The sequence below is a fragment of the Zootermopsis nevadensis genome, unplaced genomic scaffold (genome assembly GCF_977971745.1).
Source record: "Zootermopsis nevadensis isolate Lab colony 2312 unplaced genomic scaffold, Znev_1.0 Znev_ptg000008l, whole genome shotgun sequence".
Taxonomy (NCBI): Eukaryota; Metazoa; Arthropoda; class Insecta; order Blattodea; family Termopsidae; genus Zootermopsis; species Zootermopsis nevadensis.
In genome coordinates this window covers 3,796,506-3,817,449 of record NW_028259140.1, presented here as the reverse complement: position 1 = coordinate 3,817,449, position 20,944 = coordinate 3,796,506, and the positions used below count along the sequence as shown (strand labels likewise).

The 20,944-nt window shown below is 39.0% G+C and overlaps 1 protein-coding gene across 1 annotated transcript in view; it reads left to right on the top strand.

Moving 5' to 3' along the window:
* Nucleotides 1-20,944, top strand: part of LOC110830955 (transducin-like enhancer protein 3) — a 324,396-nt gene that overhangs the window by 106,898 nt on the left and 196,554 nt on the right. The window contains exon 3 of the mRNA XM_022066401.2: nucleotides 17,430-17,530. Within this exon, the coding sequence (XP_021922093.2) occupies nucleotides 17,492-17,530 (39 nt within the window). The 5' untranslated portion in view covers nucleotides 17,430-17,491. The remainder of the gene's footprint in view (nucleotides 1-17,429; nucleotides 17,531-20,944) is intronic.

The following is a 20,944-nucleotide window of genomic DNA, read 5'->3' as shown; positions in this document are numbered from 1 at the left end:
ATCATGGTGAAACATCCCAGAAGGCAGTTGTACAAAGTCTACGACCATCTGGAATGGACTTCATTTCACTACCACGTTACAAACAGACGGGAATAGTGAAAATGTCTTGCACAAGGTTTGAACCCGAACCTTCTCACCATACTAACGTTGTCAGCTCCAGTAATAGTGCACGTGCAGTTTAATTTAGAACCCAATATAAATTATGTAGAAGCAGGAACTTTTGTCAGCCTGTAGTGTAGGAGTTTTTCCTCCGATATATATACGACACAAGTAGCAGCACATCATCCAGACCTTGCTCATCTTCCCTTGCTCATCTTCCCTTCCCCCGTCTTGCATCCCTCGGCAAGGCCTTCTCCAGGGACTGTGAGTTATGGGGTTGCCAAGGGAGCAAGGGGTTAGGGGATGAATTGAGGGCTGGGGCGGAGGCTTCAAGACTTGCTCTTGACTCTTTATTTTTCTTTCCACTTTTTCGTTTTTTCTTTCTTTTACCATCCCTTTCTATCTTAGCTTCTTCTTTTTCTCTGAATATTACGGAATTCGGAACTTTCCAATTTTAGCAGTAGTGTAGTGAGTTGGGGTGGGATTCAGAAGGAAATATAGATGTAGTCGGTAGGGGAAGATTCCCGTCAAGCCAAGGTAGTACCGGTCCGAGGGGGATGAAAATGGAGTAGGAAATTCTTTTTTTGTTCTTCTTCTTGTTTTGCTGGGAGTCCTGCTTCTTCTGAGTCCTTACTTCCATGTGGCAGTTGTTGCCGACCTCCTATCATGCAGACATTTCGTCATGTAACTCGGTGAGGCTGTGTGCCAATGTTTGAACTTTATTCATTCAAACTACTTTTGCTAGCCGTAAATTGTAAGGTCCCCGTTGATCGGCCATCCAACACTGTGCACTCTCCACCTTGATTAATGATTTACAACATTTTGTAGCATCTTAAATCTTCACGGCGCAAAGTATGAAGATGACCTTTTCTTGGATCAAAAAACGTAGTGAATGGTTAGAACATGTTCAGATTTTATTAAACCTTTTAAGCCTATATTTTTGATTAATAACGAATATTATATTTATATATATGATCATGTTATATTATTTGATAATAAAATGCCTTCTTATGTTTATTATTTATGTGTAAGTTGACAGCTGTTTATTTATAAATTGTAAACGGCAAATCCTATCTGCACCCCTGTTTCCTAAATGTGTTAATTCTTCAGGAGGATAAATGAAACTTGGAACCTCTCCGGGCTTCGAATTCTAGAGGATTCCACAAGTGAATTTGTTTCTTAAAATTATCCGTAATTTTGCAATATTATGAACGTATCATCACCTCACAAGCAAAACCCGTGCACTAGATACTAAGTACCAGTACTGTTACAGTCTCGTAATCATTTGCCAACCTTGTATTCTGACAACCAAAATCACGGGTGTAGGTATATTATATTTACAACTGTTAACATTAGTCTTTATATATCTGATTTTGCTTTGTAATTGGTGCTTCATTCATTCGTACATATAATCCATCCTCTCATTTATGCAACGATAACAGCGCAGCTGCTGTAACAGCCTTTTCTTACTCAGTTCAGACTTTAACTCAGCTCTTCCCAGAATTCAACTCAACTCTGTACTTCAGCATATAAACCCAGAATGTAGGCTACTTACTACATGTTACTGTTCGTTTCAGTATGCCCAAAAAAAAATCACTAATTAGCGTCATATTTGCTAAACCATAAATCCTAACTATACAAATCACAAGTAAGTGCTCTGTTTGTGAATGTTCTTGAACCTGGAAGTGTTATTGTCAGCCGTCTCATTACTACGATTATGGACAATAGTAGAGGTGCTATCGGTTTAGAAACACGGTCTTTACCAAATAATCATGTGTTCATCTCACATGGAATCATGTCATTTATTTGCAAAAGGTAGCTATTCTGTTTGGTAAATGTTACTGTCTCATTCACCAGCTAATTATCGTCTGTTCTGCACCTGTTCTGTAATCAGGGTTCTCTGGACTTAATTTGTATGGAGAAGCAGGAGATAAACTCCACTGTTGTGGACAGAGTCAACCTTCGTTTGGCTGTGCATGTATTAAATGTATCCCTAGTTTGCGGTTTACCATGCTTAGGCATTCTCACAGAACTAATTAGAAGAGGAGACAGGGAACTGACAATGAAACACATGACATACATTTGCTTGCTCTCAGATAGATGGAGCGCGAGAAATCGAGGCGTACATATCTGTATTCTGGGAGTAATATTCGGCTGAAATAAATTAGACACAGTGCCGTGGTTCACATGAATATGACCAGACACACTCAAAATCAGATCTGTACATACATTCGCTTGATTTCTTACAGTTGAATTAATCCCTTCAGACATAGGACCAGTATATCGGAACGTTTATATTGACACGGCATAAAACATTAAGGTCGTTATTTATGAAGCCTGTGATAAATAATTTCTCTCACAAAATATAAAATATTCCAAAAAGATGTATACAAACATTCTGTGAATGAAATAATTGTTTAATTGTTATATATGTTATTGCCTATATTGACAGACAATGCGTTAATTTCACCGTCCGTGTGCACAGGCAATAAGAATATGTTGATGCGGTAGTTTTAACGCTGCGACAAAAGACCGCTCGTGCGCCCTATCTCTTTCAGTAGGTCTATTCAAGGCTTACAACCGGATGGGCATAAATCCACAGTCTGCGATCCGTGAGAGTTAACTGAAGTAAATTAAACAAGTTGTCAGGCAACCCAGCACACATCAGATTCTTGAGAGACGTTAACGACCACTGAAATCTTGTGTTTGTCTCCATGAAATGGAAGGCTATAAAGATTTCTGAAGTGACAAAATGAAATGGTTATTTGGAGTAAACCAAAAACTTAAGTCCATAATTACAGTTTAAAACTTTACTGCTTCTGTAGGAATTTACAACAGAACTGAGTAAAACTGAACTGCTGGAAGTGGTATAATGTTCGCAAATTATAAGTTTATACAAGTCATATTCTGGATTTCAGACTTTGGTCAATCCCCCCCCCAGTAAATTAAATTTAAAATTGAAATAAAGTCTCGTTTAATAATGAAAATTGTTACACAAAGTAAAACTTTGACCAATATCTATCCGAATTCACGGCGCAACATCGCAGAAGCCAGCCATCTTCTTAAACGTCGTTGTGAGGACCTGAAGTCTCTCCATCCGCGACTTTGGTGTTTCCCTGGACGAGCCGCATTGAATATCCGAGATGTTCCAACCTTTTCTCAACCACGGGCCATTTCGTCCACTCCGCTCATCTGTTACGTTAAATCCCAGTCGCCATCTACCACCTGCCTTATACAAGGCTTCCAAAAACCACCAAAACAATACACTTTCACCATGAAGATGGCAACTCCAGTGTTTTCCGAAACGGCTTATCCCCGAGAACCGAAGCCACACCCCCTGTAGGTTATGAAACCATGTTGTCTTTTACAGAATTACCATCATTTCAGAGGAAATTACTGCTCCCATCTCAATTACCTTCAGCCTGAATATGGAGAAAATATTCTCCTCTGTAAGAATAACCCAGAAGACCACAATCGAAATTTGAACCACTGTGACAACCTCGAACGTTGTTTTTCTTTAAGTTGGTTTCTACAGGGCAAAATAAATCTCTTGTGTTCTTCTCTTTCTGTAGGCTCAGACACAAACACGTAGTGAGTAGTTAATTTCGATGCTTACCTAACCTAACCTAAACTAACCTAACCTAACCTAACCTAAACTAACCTAACCTAAACTAACCTAAACTAACCTAACCTAACCTAACCTAAACTAACCTAACCTAACCTAAACTAACCTAACCTAAACTAACCTAAACTAACCTAAACTAACCTAACCTAACCTAACCTAAACTAACCTAACCTAAACTAACCTAACCTAACCTAAACTAACCTAACCTAAACTAAACTAAACTAACCTAACCTAACCTAAACTAACCTAACCTAAACTAACCTAACCTAAACTAACCTAACCTAACCTAACCTAACTCAGCTCTGAACTGACGATTTAATGCTTCTGTCTGTCGTTCTGCAAACCGAACAGGAGGACACACGGTGTATCGCAGTGTCACTCAGAATGTTCCCTGGAACAGTAATCTACAAAAACATGCATAGAAAATTGAAGAAGGGATAAAGAAAATGACAGGAAATTCTTAGGGCCGGCAGGGGAAATGGAGAAGCAAGTGCATCGGTGCGGAGGATAGGAAAAGGGAAGCAGGACTTCGAAGAAGGAAGAGAGACAGAGTGTCTTCCCAATGGGGTACCAGGAAACTGAGTAGAAAAGGGAGATACACATAAAAGTGACTGAAGAAAGAAAATATGTAACAAAAAGTAAAGAGAACCTGTGAAGTGTATTTTATATCATCTCAGAAGATATCTTTTTCTCTCTCTCTCTGCGCTTTGTCTCTGCTTCTGATGGTTTGAATGATTTTTTTTCCTCTCTTTCGAAATTTGCTAAGGAAAAAGAAATGAAGTAAAAATAAAGATGAAATGCTTACTGAAGCCAGTCCTTTGCCTTTCCGTCCAATTCCATTTCTCTTTCTTCTGGCTTTACTTCTATCTTTGGGAGAGGGGGAGGGGGGTATCCGGCTTGATTTCCATTTAATGTATCTGTCTGTACGCCTCACAGATCAAACAGCAGACTCAGGATCAGGATCTAAGATCAAGTCCAATATGGCTCCTCCCTCTTTTCATCTGCAGCATTCCTTCCACACGTTGTTTCATCTGCTCTTCAGATTTTTTCTTCCCCTTTTGGTTATTTGAAAACTTTTGTCAAGAACCAGAGCAGTAGGGATAATGTTGGATACGTCAGATTTGTATAACCCACTTTGATAAACTGGTGATCAGTGTCATGAAACTAGAACAACCTTTTGACAAAATACCGTCACTTTGGTTCATCTACGTCCGTCGAGATGAGAAGCTGATAATATCGACGATTTTCTGGGTTGTTTGTTTTTTGAAGACGTTTCAGAGGATCGTGCCGCCATTATCATCAGAGCATCACTGAAACTTGGGCATACAGACAAAATACTACACTGCGTAGTAACCCAAGATATCGTCGATGTTTACATCGCCATGAAACCTCAAATCTTTCGAGAGACTAGTTTTCCACGAGTAATCGATAGGCTAAAGGCGGACGGAATTTCATACAGATTTAAGTCCTATAGAAACGTTCCATGCTTCACGTCTGGAAAAATAAATGTGCTACAGGTTACTGACATTTTTTATTATAATTTCTGTTTATTAACTCAGCTTTTGTTACGATGTTTCCATAAACTGTTTGGTGTTCCTTAAAATAAGCTGGTAATTTGCAAAGGGGGTAATGAAATAGTTCTCTCTCTTATAGGGCAGAAGGAAGATCAAATTGAGTTCGAAGCACGTAGTTTAAAAACGGACGCAACCTCTGTGCTCGACATGTTTTTTGTCAAAAGACCTTTCTCTGTAGTTGCTTCAAACCCTGTCATCACCTTCTTTATCAAAGAAAATTACTGCATAGAACAAAATCTTTACACAACGGTAGTTAATGCAGATTTAAAAGTGTGGCACACTTCAGATGTTTAGAAAGAAAATTGACAAATAAGAATTCATTTCGCGAGGAAGTGGAGAGTAACACTCCATTTAGCATAAGCTTTAGTATTCCCGTTTGCTGTCTAAAAACATAAAGATTAAAATATACGCAACTATAATTTTTTTTATTATTTTTTTATTTTTTATTTTTTTATGGGTACAGAACTTTGTCTCTCAGTTTAACGGAAGGGCGCACATCGAGGATGTCTCAGGATAAGGTATGTAGAGAAGGTTTGGACCTAGTGGTTTGAAGTGAGAGGAGGCTGGAGAAAACTCTTCACGAAATATTACGATGTTGAAATCAAGGAAGATAATATGGGTGAGGTATGTAGCGCGCATGGGGGAGAAGGGAAATTTTTTGTTAACATTTTGGTTTGAAAATTTGATGAGAAGAGATCACTTAGCATAATCGAGAGGATAATATTAATATGAATTGAATTTATCTGGCTTAGAATAGGGATCAGTGGAGACTCTTGTGAATACGATAACAAACCTTCGAGTACCGTGAACAGAGGGGAATTCGTGACTAACAGAGCGTACCGTTAGCTTTTCAAAGAGTCTGCTACATGGTGTTTAGTTAGTTCACAGTACAAGACGCATTTTGTGGACCTGTTTGCCAGGTGAAGACAATTACATCTAAGAATGAGACAACTTAGAACTTTGAAATGCGACGAAGGTAAGTGGCGATTACGAACTTCGCTGTCTTGTGGGATGTTGTACCGTGTAATCTGGTAGACTTTTACCTATATCTCAGAGGTTCCTGCTGTCTCCATTATCAGGGAGATGTTTGAAACAGCAAGTACCTCTGAAACATCAGTAACCTTCTACTAGACTGCATGGCAAACACCCCAGCAGTCAGTCATCTTCGTCTGCATGGGAATGCCTGACTTTTAAGATTTGATAACATAGTCTGGATTTAGTGTTGGTATAGCGTCGTTGCTGTCTTCTCAAGGTTTATCGATTAGTCTGGTCTGGTTTTGTCCTCCTGCTCTTAACTCTTGGTATGTTGGCCACCAATCCAACCAACCACCTCACCCCACACAACCCCACCGTATCCCTTTCATTCTTCTTCCCAAGGCACGTCGCTTCTTTCTTCCGGTTTCCTTCCACCCCCTCAGACCCCTTGCTTTCTGCCTCTGTCATAAGTTTTCGTACTTATCAAGTCAGTAAGCGCGCGCTTAGAACTCTGGGCTGGGTTGCTGCAGAATGTGTGTGTCTGGGTTTCCTAATTCCTTCCGTGACCGGAGCAGGCTCCATACAGCCCAACAGACATCTCGTGTCATCCACTTTCATGACCCACTCAGCGCCAGCCCAGAGTGTCTGTTAACGGCGTCGACGAACGTCGGTGTTTGTTCGTAGAGACAGCAACAAGGCGAAACCCTTCCTACTGTTTTCGAAATTTGCTAAGATTCGAATGTGGCTGTCTTCTGGATTGTAGCGTTATGGTTACCAACGTTTCAGAGGTCCTTGCTGCCTCCATCACCATGATCATTATCAGGGCCATGATGGAGGCACCACGAACTTCTGAAACGTCTGTACGTCTACTAGGCTACACTGCGCTGCAACCCAGAAGATGACCATTTTCATACTCGCCGCCGTGAAATATTTTATTACTAATCATGTGTTTATATCCCATCGTGACTGGCTACGGACTGGACGACCCGGGTTCGATCCCCGACGGGAACAGGATTTTTTCCTTTAGTCTCTGGGTCCAGACCGGTTCTGGGGCCCACCCAGCCTGCTTTTCAATGGGTACCGGGGTCGTTTCCCGGGGGTAAAGAGCGGCCGGAGCGTGATGCTGACCCCCATCTAGTGTCGAGGTCAAGAATGAGTAGGAGCTATACCGCCTCTTCCCCCAAGCGCTTACATGGCGTATAGTGGGACAGCGTTTTTACTTTAAATCCCATCACCTAGGCTTATACACAAGGATAACCTTGAAATGGACAACAGATAGAAAGGTATAAGTATAACGATTGAGTTCAGCTGGCTCAGGTTTAATCTTTACATACGGATTCGAATAATTTTAAATATTTAAAATCTCTGCTTCAGCTAAGTTATTGATTCTTGTAGAGACTGGAAACAAGGAAACCCCGAGAAATTTTAGTTCAATTTATTTCTTTTATACTACGATGAAATATTTATAAGGTCAGTTAAGGATGTAATATAGGAATTATTTTCGAATGACTTCCCTCTGTTTTTCTCTGTATAAAAAAATTGTGTAATCTATTATAAAAATGACATATTTTACCAGCAGTGACTAATGCGCCACTCCCACTGTGAGGAAATGCGTCCAAGTACCATCCATGACGTGGACTCAGATTTATTATACAATCTTCACGCTTCCGAATTTGTTAACATAGTGGGGGAGGGCTGCTTCGATTTGAAGTAAGGGAGAGGGTGGCTGAATAAATGAGTGAAATAGCGAATTAGAGGGTGAGTCGAACTAACCTGGTTATAAATGAACGGATAGCTGAGTAAGTGTGCAAACATTCGAGGTACAGATGGACTAATGAATGCTGAATGTACGTGAACAGAAAGCTTTGAACAAATACGTAGAGCGAGCGGGTGAATAAATCACAGTACACACTATGAAACCTGTGAAGTTAGCCTCTTTTGTATGACGGCTTCCTTTGTTTCGGTACTGCAAAGTCCTGCGATTTCACTCATAATCCTCAAATCTTTATCACTTACATTCTGCTGAAATGAGTCTTCACGTAACTTTTGCGGTTTCTTCCGATTACATTAATCCTTTAATGTATTTAACGGCGCTTTATCTAACACGCAATCCGTAGAGTACCAAATAGAATGGTTGTGAATGACGAATGTTAAGGAGTCGGAAGGAATAAGCCTATGATTTGGTTTAAAGCGCGCGCGTTTTTAGCGAACAGGTTCGGATTCAATGTGCATTAGGCTATGACGTCATCATTCCGAAAAATGTCCTGCCACGAAGTAAAAAGTTAAAAAGTTGTGAGATCTGAGTTCTCACGGCAGTGAGGTTGACGATGTTCTCGGTTTTGGCACCTTACAGAGTCCTAGGTAGAGGACAAAGTTTCGGAAAAATATGCTGATGAATATCGCTGTCGAATGGTTGTCACTCATTCTTCCTATTCGGACTGTCTCGGGTTCAAATCTATGCTTGGATATCCATTTTCCTGACTGAGGTATTAACTGACTAATTCCATGGGATATAGCCCTTCTTGAGAAGCTAATATTCGCTTTGCTGATCAACAGATTTCCTGGAACCCCGATGACGGTTCAATAAAATATTCACGACCACTTCGTCAAGATCATTGCCAATTCACTGATCACTAATCATGCCATGATCTAAGTCCTAGGACTTTAACCTGAGTTGTTGAAATCTTTGTTCGCCTGCCCTGTTGGTCTGTCCGCGTGTAAGAACTCGGCGACCACTGAAAGGACTTTCATGTAGTTTATATCGATACATTACAATTTTTAGTTGATGTCAGATTAATTTTGGAATCTCCAGCCGGAGAATTAATTATCCGTGAATCGACAAAGTTCATAGGTCATATTCTGGCTCACATGCAAAAATTGTTACGCTGTGCGTAGGTTTACATTACCTAACATGTTTCTTATTAACCTTTGTTGGCTTCTCTGTGAGTACTTACGCGTTTACAATCTTCAGTACAAGGTAGCCGCCACAATTCATCATTACTTTTAAATCGAAACTTATTTGTCACTTAAAAATATATTTTCTAACCACGACGATGTTGGAAACATTGTTGAATGCTACCCTAACCTTTATTTTTAATAACATAAAATTTAAAACGTAGTAATTTTAATTTCCTTGCGGAAAAAATAAAAAAACAAAAACAAACAAGATACTCCAATGGGTATCGCTATGTCATGATAGCCCGCGTGTCAGTAGTGTCTGAAGAGAATCCTGTATTAACACAACGCTTCATAATTACGTTGTTGAGCTTAACTTCTAATTGGACAGACATTCTGTGGTTTTAATTACGACTGATAAATGCATCTCAGAGTGAATTTAAAATATAAAACACCCCTCCATCGACTTCGAGAAACTTAAGGGTAGCTATTAAGTCGCTTTCTCTCTTCATCAGTCTTCTGTCTCTTTTCGTCACCCTCTGTACAGTCGGTGGTAGAAGTTTGTAACAGTTGTCTCGCAACAAAGCAAGAGCGATGTTGTTAGAAATGGTCCCTTTCCCCAGTTAATATTATTGTATGACTGTAGGCCTATAAGAATCTGCACAAAATAAGTTTTTTTTTCTGTTTTGTAACCAAATATGTTAGGGTTTTCCGAAAAATGATGCATTTACTACAGAATCTTTAATTACTCACTTATTAGCATTATACTTATTGTAAACACGTGATTAAATTTTACTGCCATGAAATAGCATAGATCATTATTTCACACACTGTTACGAACGAGAGATTTTTTTTCGAGTCTCTCTGTGTTTTAAATGCGATTGTTATATGTGGAACGAAGTTTATTGGCATCATAATCCATACGACGTAGAATTAAAAGGCAGTATATGAATTTAACAAATTTATAATTCCATTAACAAACGAAGGATATTTATTTATGCTTCAGGGCTTTAACTGCAAATGGTATTCGTGTTCTGGAATTTATTAGTACCAAAATCCGAGAAAAATATATGAAAATTCTGTGAAAGTTCAAGCTGTTAGATACATGTTTGTTATTAAAAATTTATTTTACACACTGACAAAGTTGGTGTAGTTGATTAAGGAAGTGGTTGAATATTCTTTAATGAAAATCTTTTCTCATATACCAGTGGTTTAAATAGAATTATTAAATTATTTTTCGCTTAGCTTTTTTCGTACACAAGGCTGGTTAGAAAGTCTGAAGGGACGATGCCACTCAGAAGACCAAAGCGTATGTGGGGGATAATATTAAAATGGATTTAAAATGAACAGTTTGAGAGGGTGTCAATTACAATTATATAGCTCAGGATATGGACCTGGATCATTTTAACACAGTAATCAAACTTCGGGTTCCATAAAATACGGGGAATTTCTTGGGCAGTAGAGGATTGAAACACCAGTACTTAAGAATTTGTGTTATTTCTTGTAGAGAAATTAAGGACTCTAAAAAATGTAATTAAAATAAAATTATATTACCGGACCCCTCATAATGTCGTCTGAGCTGCGTTCTTTGCTTAAGTGCGTAGTGAGAATGAATTATTGGTTGTTCGTGTCTGTCCATCCGTCCATGTGTCCACTCGACTCATCTCGAGAACCACTGGACGGATTTGGATGAAATTTGATGTGGGGGATGTTCTATTCTGCGCGACCTCGAAATCGTGCTTTTGAATATGCTATGATCGGTGATAACATAATGACGGATGAGGATAGTCGCGAGGTAGACACTGAGATGCTGCGACATAGGGGGCCAAAGTGGGAACCAACGAACAAGGCGGATTTAATGCTTCCAAATGCACGTTGCAAAGAATGCACGAGGATATTATGTGTGTTTGGGGTACGGAATACACTTTTCCAGCTTGTTGCTCGCAGGGGAATCTGGCATTGGAGTTGGTTGCGAGAATCTTGGTTGAACAAGTTTCGCTTGACGTGATTTTGTCTTATTTTCAAATCCATAGAAACAGGAAAACCCAGCTATGTCTGTCGGACTATACCAAATTTGATTCGCTCGGATCACCTCGGTTCAGCTAGGCAACGCAACGCAACCATCGCTGCTCCCGCCAGCGATGGCAGCCGAGCAAGTAAGTCTTTATAACCAAGTTTCCACGGCAACGACCCAACTCTCCAAGTCTTGACTTGCGGGATAGCCTAACCCTCCAGGAAACGAAGGACGAACTATTTTCTTCTCTCCTTTCTTATTATTTCTTTTTCGTTTCTTTCCTCTTCTGGAAAAAAAAGGAGGAGTCATCTCTCCAGAAATCGCTCTTTTCATTGGCTACGAGACAGAGAAACTTGACAGGCTGGTGTCTACTCCACGTGGACTGAACCCCACGACCCCCCCCTCAAGCCCCTTCCAGCACCACGTCCCTACAGAAACCTCCTCCATCCTCCATCTCCCCTCACAGACCCTGGCAGAGTGGCTCCCTTAATGATCCAGCAGTCGCGGGCCCTTGGGAGGAACAAGAGCGGCCAGGGGGCCGTTGTGCCCCCTTGTGTAGCATACCAATCCGGCAGCACCCCCCCTCCCTTCCCGCAAGGACTCTAGCCGTGGGGTGCCGCCAGACACACATCTACAACTGCAGAGGCAATGCCAGCCCCTAATAAACGGTGGAATTTTTTTTTTCCTTTACACTAATTGTAAAACAAGTTGTGTGTACACTCTGAAGATAAAGTTTGGTTGGAAGTTGACCTCACGAAAGGTATTCTTCGCAATCAGAACAACTTTAGGACTGATCCCAGAACTAACGTCTGTGTGTAATGAGTAAAGCTAGTGTATCAGCCGTAAATAAACAGCTTCTTCTTCTTCTTCTTCTTTTTTTCCAGTACGCTGCAATTAACTAGTAACCGGACGAGATGTTTTCACTTTCCGTAAGCAGCTTTTGTTATGAGCAACTTGTCTCTCTACTTGTTTCTTTGAACGTGTCCTCTCTTTTTGCTGTCAGTTTGTGTTACCACTGTGACCGGCTTTCCGTGTTTCTTCCTCAGATGCTTTTGATTTTAATTCGTAATCTCGCAGAGCTGCTCCGTTTAGAATACGTACGGGGAAGTTTTGACCGAGACTATTGTTCAGCCCGCCCGTTTCGCTGTCCCCCCGCCCAAAAACTCTCTCTCTGCCCGTAGTTTCGCTTCTGTGACCCCTGGAGACAGATTATTGTTGAGCCCTGCTATCTGCAGGGTGAAACCGACAGGAAAGGAAAATAATGGAATGAGGTGGTTGTTGGGATGTATTCTGACAGCTTACGTTCAAGCTGTTGTATTTCCCATGTTTTATGGAACTTGTACCGAGGGATGTGTCCGAGGAAAGGCGAATCTCTCTTATGAACCCTGCGATGGCGGCTCTATACAGACGATGATTGCTGACCGTTTTCTTTGCACATGTGCCCTTCTGTATTTTCCCTCTGCGTAGCTCGTCCGACGGCTACTACAGCCAATTCCATTACCAACTTCTCCGTCTAAAAAAATGTCATTCTATTTGTCAGTGAGTGGGCATTGGCCACCTTTCGTAGATGAAACTTGAAATATCCTTATTTAGGCCAATTTCCTTCAAGTTGCACGAAAGCCTAGAACTGATAAAAACATTAAATAAAAAGTTATCGGTGTTTAAAAGAATCCCTACATTTAACTTCAGTGCATGAAGACATAAGTGACTGGCGATTAGTGGCCCTCGTCGCCATGAAGATGTAGGCAGTAAGAATATCTGAAACGTCGGTGAACTTATACGAGACTGCACGGTGAAATATCTCAAGGCTGTCAGCTTCACTGTCGGTGACGTGAGAAACTGAAATTTCACATTTTTAAGATTCTTGAAACGAATGGTATCTATGTACCACCTGATTTAACAATTAATAACTATGCTATTTGCTCACAGAAAAGAAAATTGTGGATTTCATGTGAATGTCGTAAGAAAAAGAGATTATTTTCTAAAGCAGCGGAAACCAGTTTTTTCTTTGTAATGGAGACTTCTTTGTTTCCTTGCGTTACGAACTTAATTTTTAAATAAATAATATTTAGATGCTTTTTTGGGGTAGGGGGGGTTTTCAAAGTGTTAATTCAACAGGACTGTTTTTGCTTATAATTCGAGAAACGTGTGATAATTTTAGGACCAGTAATTCAAACATTACAATTATTTAATATAATTCATTAACGTATCTGTTAGCTGTTGAAAGCGTTTTGAAGAATGTAGAGAAGTACAGAGACTTTTAACCATGTCCTATATAATTTCAGTGGTTGTTAAACCGGTTATGAAATATGCGTTTTACTGCTTCTGAGGAACTGAATTTCGTTACAAATATTGTTACTCGTAAAAGGTTAATCTAACAATTTCACTGTTTTATTAACAGTTTTATGTTATTTTTGTCCTTCTGCGACTTCCAAACCATGTGCGAATTGTTCTACAATAAGTTGGGGCAATAGTAATAAAAAATATATGGTTAAACTACATCCTTCTGTGTTGCTAGCAAACAATAGCTCTAAAAGCTCGCCCTATTTCTCTGCTAGCTGCAACGTTTCGATAATATAATAGCAGCAATTTTCTGTAGTTTTATGTTTCCCTTTTCGATAAAAGCAGAATAACAGCACTGAGACTATTTCCTATCGGGGAGGTAATATTTTGAATCACCTACTTTTCTTATCATATGTTTGTCCGACAAGAATTTGAGTGGTTGTTAGAAAACTTTCCTCGAAAGCTTGGCAGACTAATTTGCCTTTTTGCTGTCTCTCTGATCGATTACTGTACTATAGCGCCCAGAGAGCAAATTCATTGACGACCAGAAGGCGTTTAGGGCGTTTATTAAAATTACAGGTCAAGGTTAAGTATGAAGATTTAGAACCATTGCCACAAAAGGGGAAAAACACGCAATCTGTAACAGTATAAAATGTGAAGTAATCACGGGTCACGTGTTATTAGCAATTGCAAAGCCCAACGAAGCCACACGCGACCACAAAGCTCTGTGGTGTCTGAACTGACGCGAAGAAATTGTATCAATGAACAGACATTGGACGTGTCATTTGAAAACTTTAGGCTATAAAGCCGTATCTGTGAAAAAAGGTACGAGTTTCTTGTAAAGAAATGAGTTATATGAGACGGGCGAGAACCAATATAAAAATTCGTTCGGCAGTATAGGCGAGATTTCAGGTTCTCACGGTGGCGAATATGGATGACTGTCTTCTGGGACGTTGAAGAGGAAAACATGTACCAGAGTACAGGGCGCGAGATCCCAGAAAACAAGTCGTCTTCATACTGAACGCAACCATCTCGTTATCTGGACGCGTATCAAGTTAGTTCAAATTGCTGACGCCAGTGGATAATCAATTTATATGGTTATCAAGGTACGGTTTTTATTAACCTAATCATACAGCCTGAAGTATTTGAAGGAAGATAGAATAACTTCTAGGAATTTCTTCCTTATGATAAAGATGGGTAAATAGTTTAAAAACACTGGAACAAGTGACATGTTTAGGTATTTGCAGGACGGACATGAACGTATTTGTGTAAGGAGAGAGAACGGATAAGAATTTTATTATTCCTGGATTTTTTTCCATTTATTTTGTTTTACATCTAACTGTTGATACCGGGCAGTTAAACCTCTGGTTTTATAAAAGGCGGGATATTTCTTTTTTGAACAAATGTTCTGTGAACTGTGCTTCACTGACTTAGTTACTTCAACACCTCAAATTATTGCTAAAGTACGAAAATGTTCTTGGCTGTAGGGTTATTTTTCTGAAATAAGATTTTGAACAAGGGATGAATTTCGCCGATTTATGTTTTCAAAATATTACGTAAAGAACATCTCTTTAAATGTTTGCCTGGGTTCGTATCTTCTGTTTTGTCTTTTGAAAGGATCCTAAAATATTATATTCGGCAATAAATGTTACTGTGTAAATCTTACATTCGTTACGTCATAAATTATTTTTTGTATTTCATTTATATTGTCCTTGACATGCATCAGTGTGAAGGATGTTCGAACATTTAATCTCATGTAAATAACTGTATCTTCTCGAACAGTGAAAATAGAAATTTGAAAACAAAATACTATGCGTCACGTAGCATACAAAGTTGGTCATCTCGTGGTGAGTGGCCATGTTCATTAATACAGTTCTGTTTACTGTGTTATGGAGTGGCTACGCGAACTTTAATTATTGAATAATTACTCCGGTATTTGTGACATTCTAAATATATATATTTTTGTAGACATATTAGTTCTTTTGACAGTTTTAATTAAAAATAATGTAAATGCGTTTTATGCACTGGAACGTATAGAATGGAAAATTACCATTCAAATTAAGCATGAATATGCGTGATAGGGCCACCGAAATAAAACGTATTCATCTATACCAAGGCTTCGATATGAGAAGAGTACATCCATTTAAAGACGTGAAATCTGGCATGATATTACAGTTCCATCTTTTTCTCTTTTATAAGGAATTTTATGAATTACAGAAAAATTCCATTTAATTTCAGTAGGAATTTAAGTATTGAGAATCTAAATGGGTTTGGTATTAGTGGTGTTAAACCTCGAAAATTCTATCACCAATAGTTATTTTGTCGATTTACTAATTAGATGTTTTCTTAATGAAACAGTGTTTCATATAATTATTTAACCCATTGAAGCCGAAACACCTCCAGATAATACTTCAACATCCAGTCCGTACAGCAAAGAAAACACATCACTTCTTCAAAACAAAGATCAGTTGGACGATGCTGTTTAAGAAAATAATCTCTGTTAACAACGAGAATCACAAAAAACCCATTAATACACTCTGGACAAAATATATAGTTATTTATTGTTGAAGTAGGTGGTACATATAGTTACCACTAGGCTTTAGAGAGTTGGTTAGGTCGGCAGATGGAGATTTTCAAGCAAGGAGGAAAAACAGGCAAGAAATGCTTCACGGGACGTCCAGTGTCACAGGTACAGACCTAGAAGCAGACTTGGATAGAACCAAATCAGATTACTGCAAACCTGTTACTACACTCCGCGCCACTCACGCGCCTGCAATGATGGAAGTTTCCTCGCTACTCTCTCAGCCATATTACAGCAAAGTCTTTCGGAGATGTGTGGAAGGAGAGAGGAAGACGAGTGGAAGAGTAGTTATTGAATTAGCAGAGAATCTGACGATGGTGTATGTTGCTCAGTATGGAAATGAAGGATCAGAAAGTGGGCACACGAGGCATTAGATTCATCTCTGCGGCTGTAGACCACGGCGTGGAGTTCCGTTGCCAGCACCTGGACATGACATTACGAGATTACAGTCGATTAGGCAGGAATTTGATCACTTGATCTCTGTTGTTCGACTGAAAACGTGAAGGACGGGACATTAACAAGTTTACGTATTAACTTCTTCAAGACGTGCAGTAGTCGGGGCGAATCTCGTGTGTTCCACGTCCGTTAGAAGTAGGACGCGAGGGGAGTCAGATAGTCACATGATTGATTCTCATTCTTGTCTAAATTATTTTATTTCTCACAATTGTAATTATTATTGTTACAGGCGTTGCCATTATTAGTCTATTAGGATTCTTATTTTCCTTTTTGTAAAAAAAGTATTTTATATTAATACATTTTATTGTCATTAAATTTGTCGAACATAAAGGTAAAGGTTTTGTAGAACTGTAATCGAGCATCGCAGCCGGATGTTAACACTCCAGTTTTGTGTTCGGGAGATCCCGTGTTCGAACTACCACCCGAAATTCAGTATCTTACCTGTGGTTTTCCTTATTCACTCAAGGCAAAGACCAGGAGTTCGAGAATGGGGTGGTCTCTATATTAATTTGCGTGAAAGTCACACAATTTCTGAAAACTTTAAAGGGACAGACACAGCATGGTGATCACGCAAGCCTACTTTTCTTTCCAGAAGAAAGGAGAGTGGGCTTAAACCATGTGTTAGTGCGATAAGCATACTATTTTGTAGTTAAGACCAGTCATTGACAGCTGGTGTAAAAACAATACCAGCCAATATAACAGGTTTCTGGCCATAGCAAGTGGAGAACAGCCTTAATAGATTTCCTATTACTCGTTCGCATATCAACTAATATTTATATCATATAGTCTCTTATTTTACGATGATATATCAACTTTGTAGGTTGTGTGATTTCAAATTAAATGTTTGAAGATGTGCATTGCAAATCCTTAAGGGTGAGGCATGGTCTGTTTGTAAATTATCGAGTATTCATTTGCATTTGCTTGCAGGTACTGAAGAACTGCTCAAGCAGATAGTCAATTCTGCTGAGACTGGAACTGATATCTGCTGAATGAGACACAAGAGACTCGCTAAATTGAAGATTAGCAAGGTAAGTCTACACGCACCCGTGTCCTTATATGTATGATTTAAGACTGGTGTTGGCAGGAATGTTAATAGGATCATGCTATTTATTTTTGCACTGTTGAATGTTCTTTGTGAATTGTATTTACAGTTTTTCTCGTGATAGTTTTATGTGATTTAGTCTTTGAAGAATAATCCAGTTTGTTTATGTTCGAAGGTCTCACATTCTAGCCATTTCAATACCACCCTTTTTTTATTGCACTAAGGAGGTTATTTTTGTGACACTTAAGGTTCGTTGGGTGGCGAGTATGACGATGACTGAGAATGCCAGAATGCCACATAGTTCTTAACGAGTTTGGAACATTTCATATCATATTTTCAAAATATTGTGAGTTATTTTTCCTGGAGTGTTATATAGAATTTTAGAAGTAAAGACGTAAAATGGACACGGCTTCTTCACTTTAAATGTAAAAATAGCTTTCGTACACGAAATAAAGAATTAGTATACAAGGATCTGGATTATTGTAAGTAATGATTTCAAATTTTATGCAGAACCTTATCGGATTTAGAATTTGTTATCAAAGTTACCACGTATCAATTTCATGGACACATGAATATCGACGATATTCAGCAGATAAAATATTTATAGTGAACATGTTCCTCCGAAATGTATTGTAACTTTCTCGCTGTTATATGACGACAGAACTCATAAGCAAATATCCAAAAATTTGAGCAATCAGTTGACGGCTATACGAAGTTTATTTTACAGTAGTGAGCTACTGCCAGATTTATCATATTGAGTCATGAACAATTAAAGATTAATGAATTGTCTGTCTTAGTGAATGCTATTTGAATGAATGACTTATTTTCACTCGATTTTACTGCATTTGTATTTGTCCTAATGACTGTATGGCTGCAGTCTACGATAACAGTATGATAATTAACTTACTAGGACTGCCTGTTATCAGAATTGTGAAATATTCCTTTTTTTTTTTTTTTTTAGAAAGTTTTTCACGCTGTGAGGTACAATTTATAGGCGTTAGTAATAAACCGGTTTAACTACTTCCGTGTAAAGATAAGTTAAACTGCACTAGTGACCGAATTACGAGACCCTTATATCAGTCATTTGTTTATGGAGTTGTTATTCTTTGTACCCGGAAAAATTATCGCCCTTGAACGCTGGAAAAGTAAGGGTTCAACAACGGCTCCTTCCTTTGGATCTGGGGAAATTCTTCCACAGATATCTGGTATATGGCGCACTTGTAAAAAAAAAATTCATACAACAAAGTTTTGAAATTCTTAATACATTTTTAAGTTTGTCAGGTTGAGAGTACTTCACAGCAATTCTTTATTACAATCTCCATGTTTATTAAGATCCACCACATGTTTCGACCTTAACTGTTCAACCACAACTCTCCACCATTAGCTACACATACATAGTCCACTCTGCTTAAATACGTAAGCTGCTTAAGACAGTCAGCAACACAAAATATTTATATAATCTAGCAGTCATATTTATTTGTTTCGAACAGTTAAAGAGAACCACGTGAAGATGACCTATTAAGGTCGAAACATGTAGTGCATTAATAAACATTGAGACTACAATAAAAAAATTGTTGTGTAGACGGACTGTCGACGATGAACACACAACAGAATGCACCCCTTAAAACTCACACTCGAGTTTATTCGCTTATATTTATGAGAGTATGATGTTCCCTGTCCTAGAGTGGGTTTTATAATTCAGTCCACTGCGCTGAAAAGAAAAATATCATTCGCTTTCGAAACCACGGGAAAAGCACTTATGACATTCAACCCTCTCTCGCAGTAGAATTGATCTTTCCCTGTTGTATAAAGAAATATCTATCCCACATGACAGAAATAAGGCTTCGCTTTCAACAGCATCACAGACGGGAGGGCGTGATTAGAAGTCCCAAGCAGGTTCTTGAAAGACTTTAATCTGATCCGAGTTGAACAGCTTTCCCTATTAGCCGAGTCCCAGGCGGTGAATGCAGCGGGAACTTCTATTCAGTCTGACTGAATACCACATCCACTGGCTGGTTGTCTTAACAGCAACGGACACCCAAGTTTAACTTCTATTTTGGAACTACAGCCCGAGATAATATTTAAGTTACAGTAATATTCTTAGAATCTGTCTATACAGCGAACTAATTACGTATGACCCGATATTACATCAAAGATTTACACGTGTGATAATGTAATAACATTTGATTATTATAAAAATCAATCACAATAGTTGAAGCCAGAACGTAGCTAATTCCGTAACTCTGTGCCGTGATTTTTCTTAGTCCCCTCAGGCAAATTCCGGGACAGGTCTTTAAATTAGGCCACGATCCCTTCCTTTCAGATACTCTCCAATTTATCACACGCTCGATAATCTGATCTATTGACGCCGATAATAAATAGATTATAGTAAAATTTGAGATTTTCACGGTGGTGAGTACGAAGAATGCTGTCTTCTGATGGAGGACCTCTGAAACGTTGGTAAAGTTCTACCAGACTACATGGCTCTACCAGAAGACAGCCATCATGAAATAAATTATAAATAAACAAAAACAGCATAGTTTTAATTATTCCTAGTGTTTTACTTACTGTTTAGACAATTTACGTCTAATACCTGTTATCAAATCTGAGTTGAATGAATAATTACATTTTCATGTTGAATTCTTATGGGAGATTATGAAACCATTTGGTTACTTGACTGAGCTTCGAGTTAATCATTAAGCAGAGTAATTTAGTTGCTTTTGTGTCTTGGTGGATGAAGTGGGCGTTTTGGGTGTTTGCCTCACTGCCCAATTGACAGACTGACAGAAGGGACCAAGAAACTTTTAATCCCAATTCTGCCCCTTCTCTCTGATGAATGTTGTGTATGAAACAACTTCTCCTCTTTGCTAGAGTGGTGGATGTTGTGAATTATTTCTCTCCCCCCCCCCTCCCCCCTCCCCCCCACCGCGCACTTCCGTCTATATCTACATGGTAAAGTAAAGCTAAGAGAGAGAGAGAGACCTATCTAATCTACTCCTCGTTTTCCAAGAGAAGAGCCCTCGCTACTTGTTAGTGGTTTCTGGGCTGTGTTAGTTATCTCCTTGGAGACTTCCTGCTGCATGCACGCCGACAATCTACCCACAATGCCTCTGCAGCCGTATCTGTTTCCGCATCTCAGGCATTATTGGGGAATCCCCACTTGGCTGCGGGGTGACTATCTTGTTTAGTATTGTGTGTGATGGACGAGTTTCTGTGTTGTTGTTGTTGAATGCTATAAACCGTTATGGACCTCGTAATGTTATCATCACTGCTGTTAAAACCATTACTAACTCTGTAGAATATAATCAGCCTTAAAAAGCTAATAATCTGTTATCTAGTAATAAAAAAAGTCAGCGTCTTTATGGAATCATGTTTTCAGCCCGCTCAATACAGTCAATGT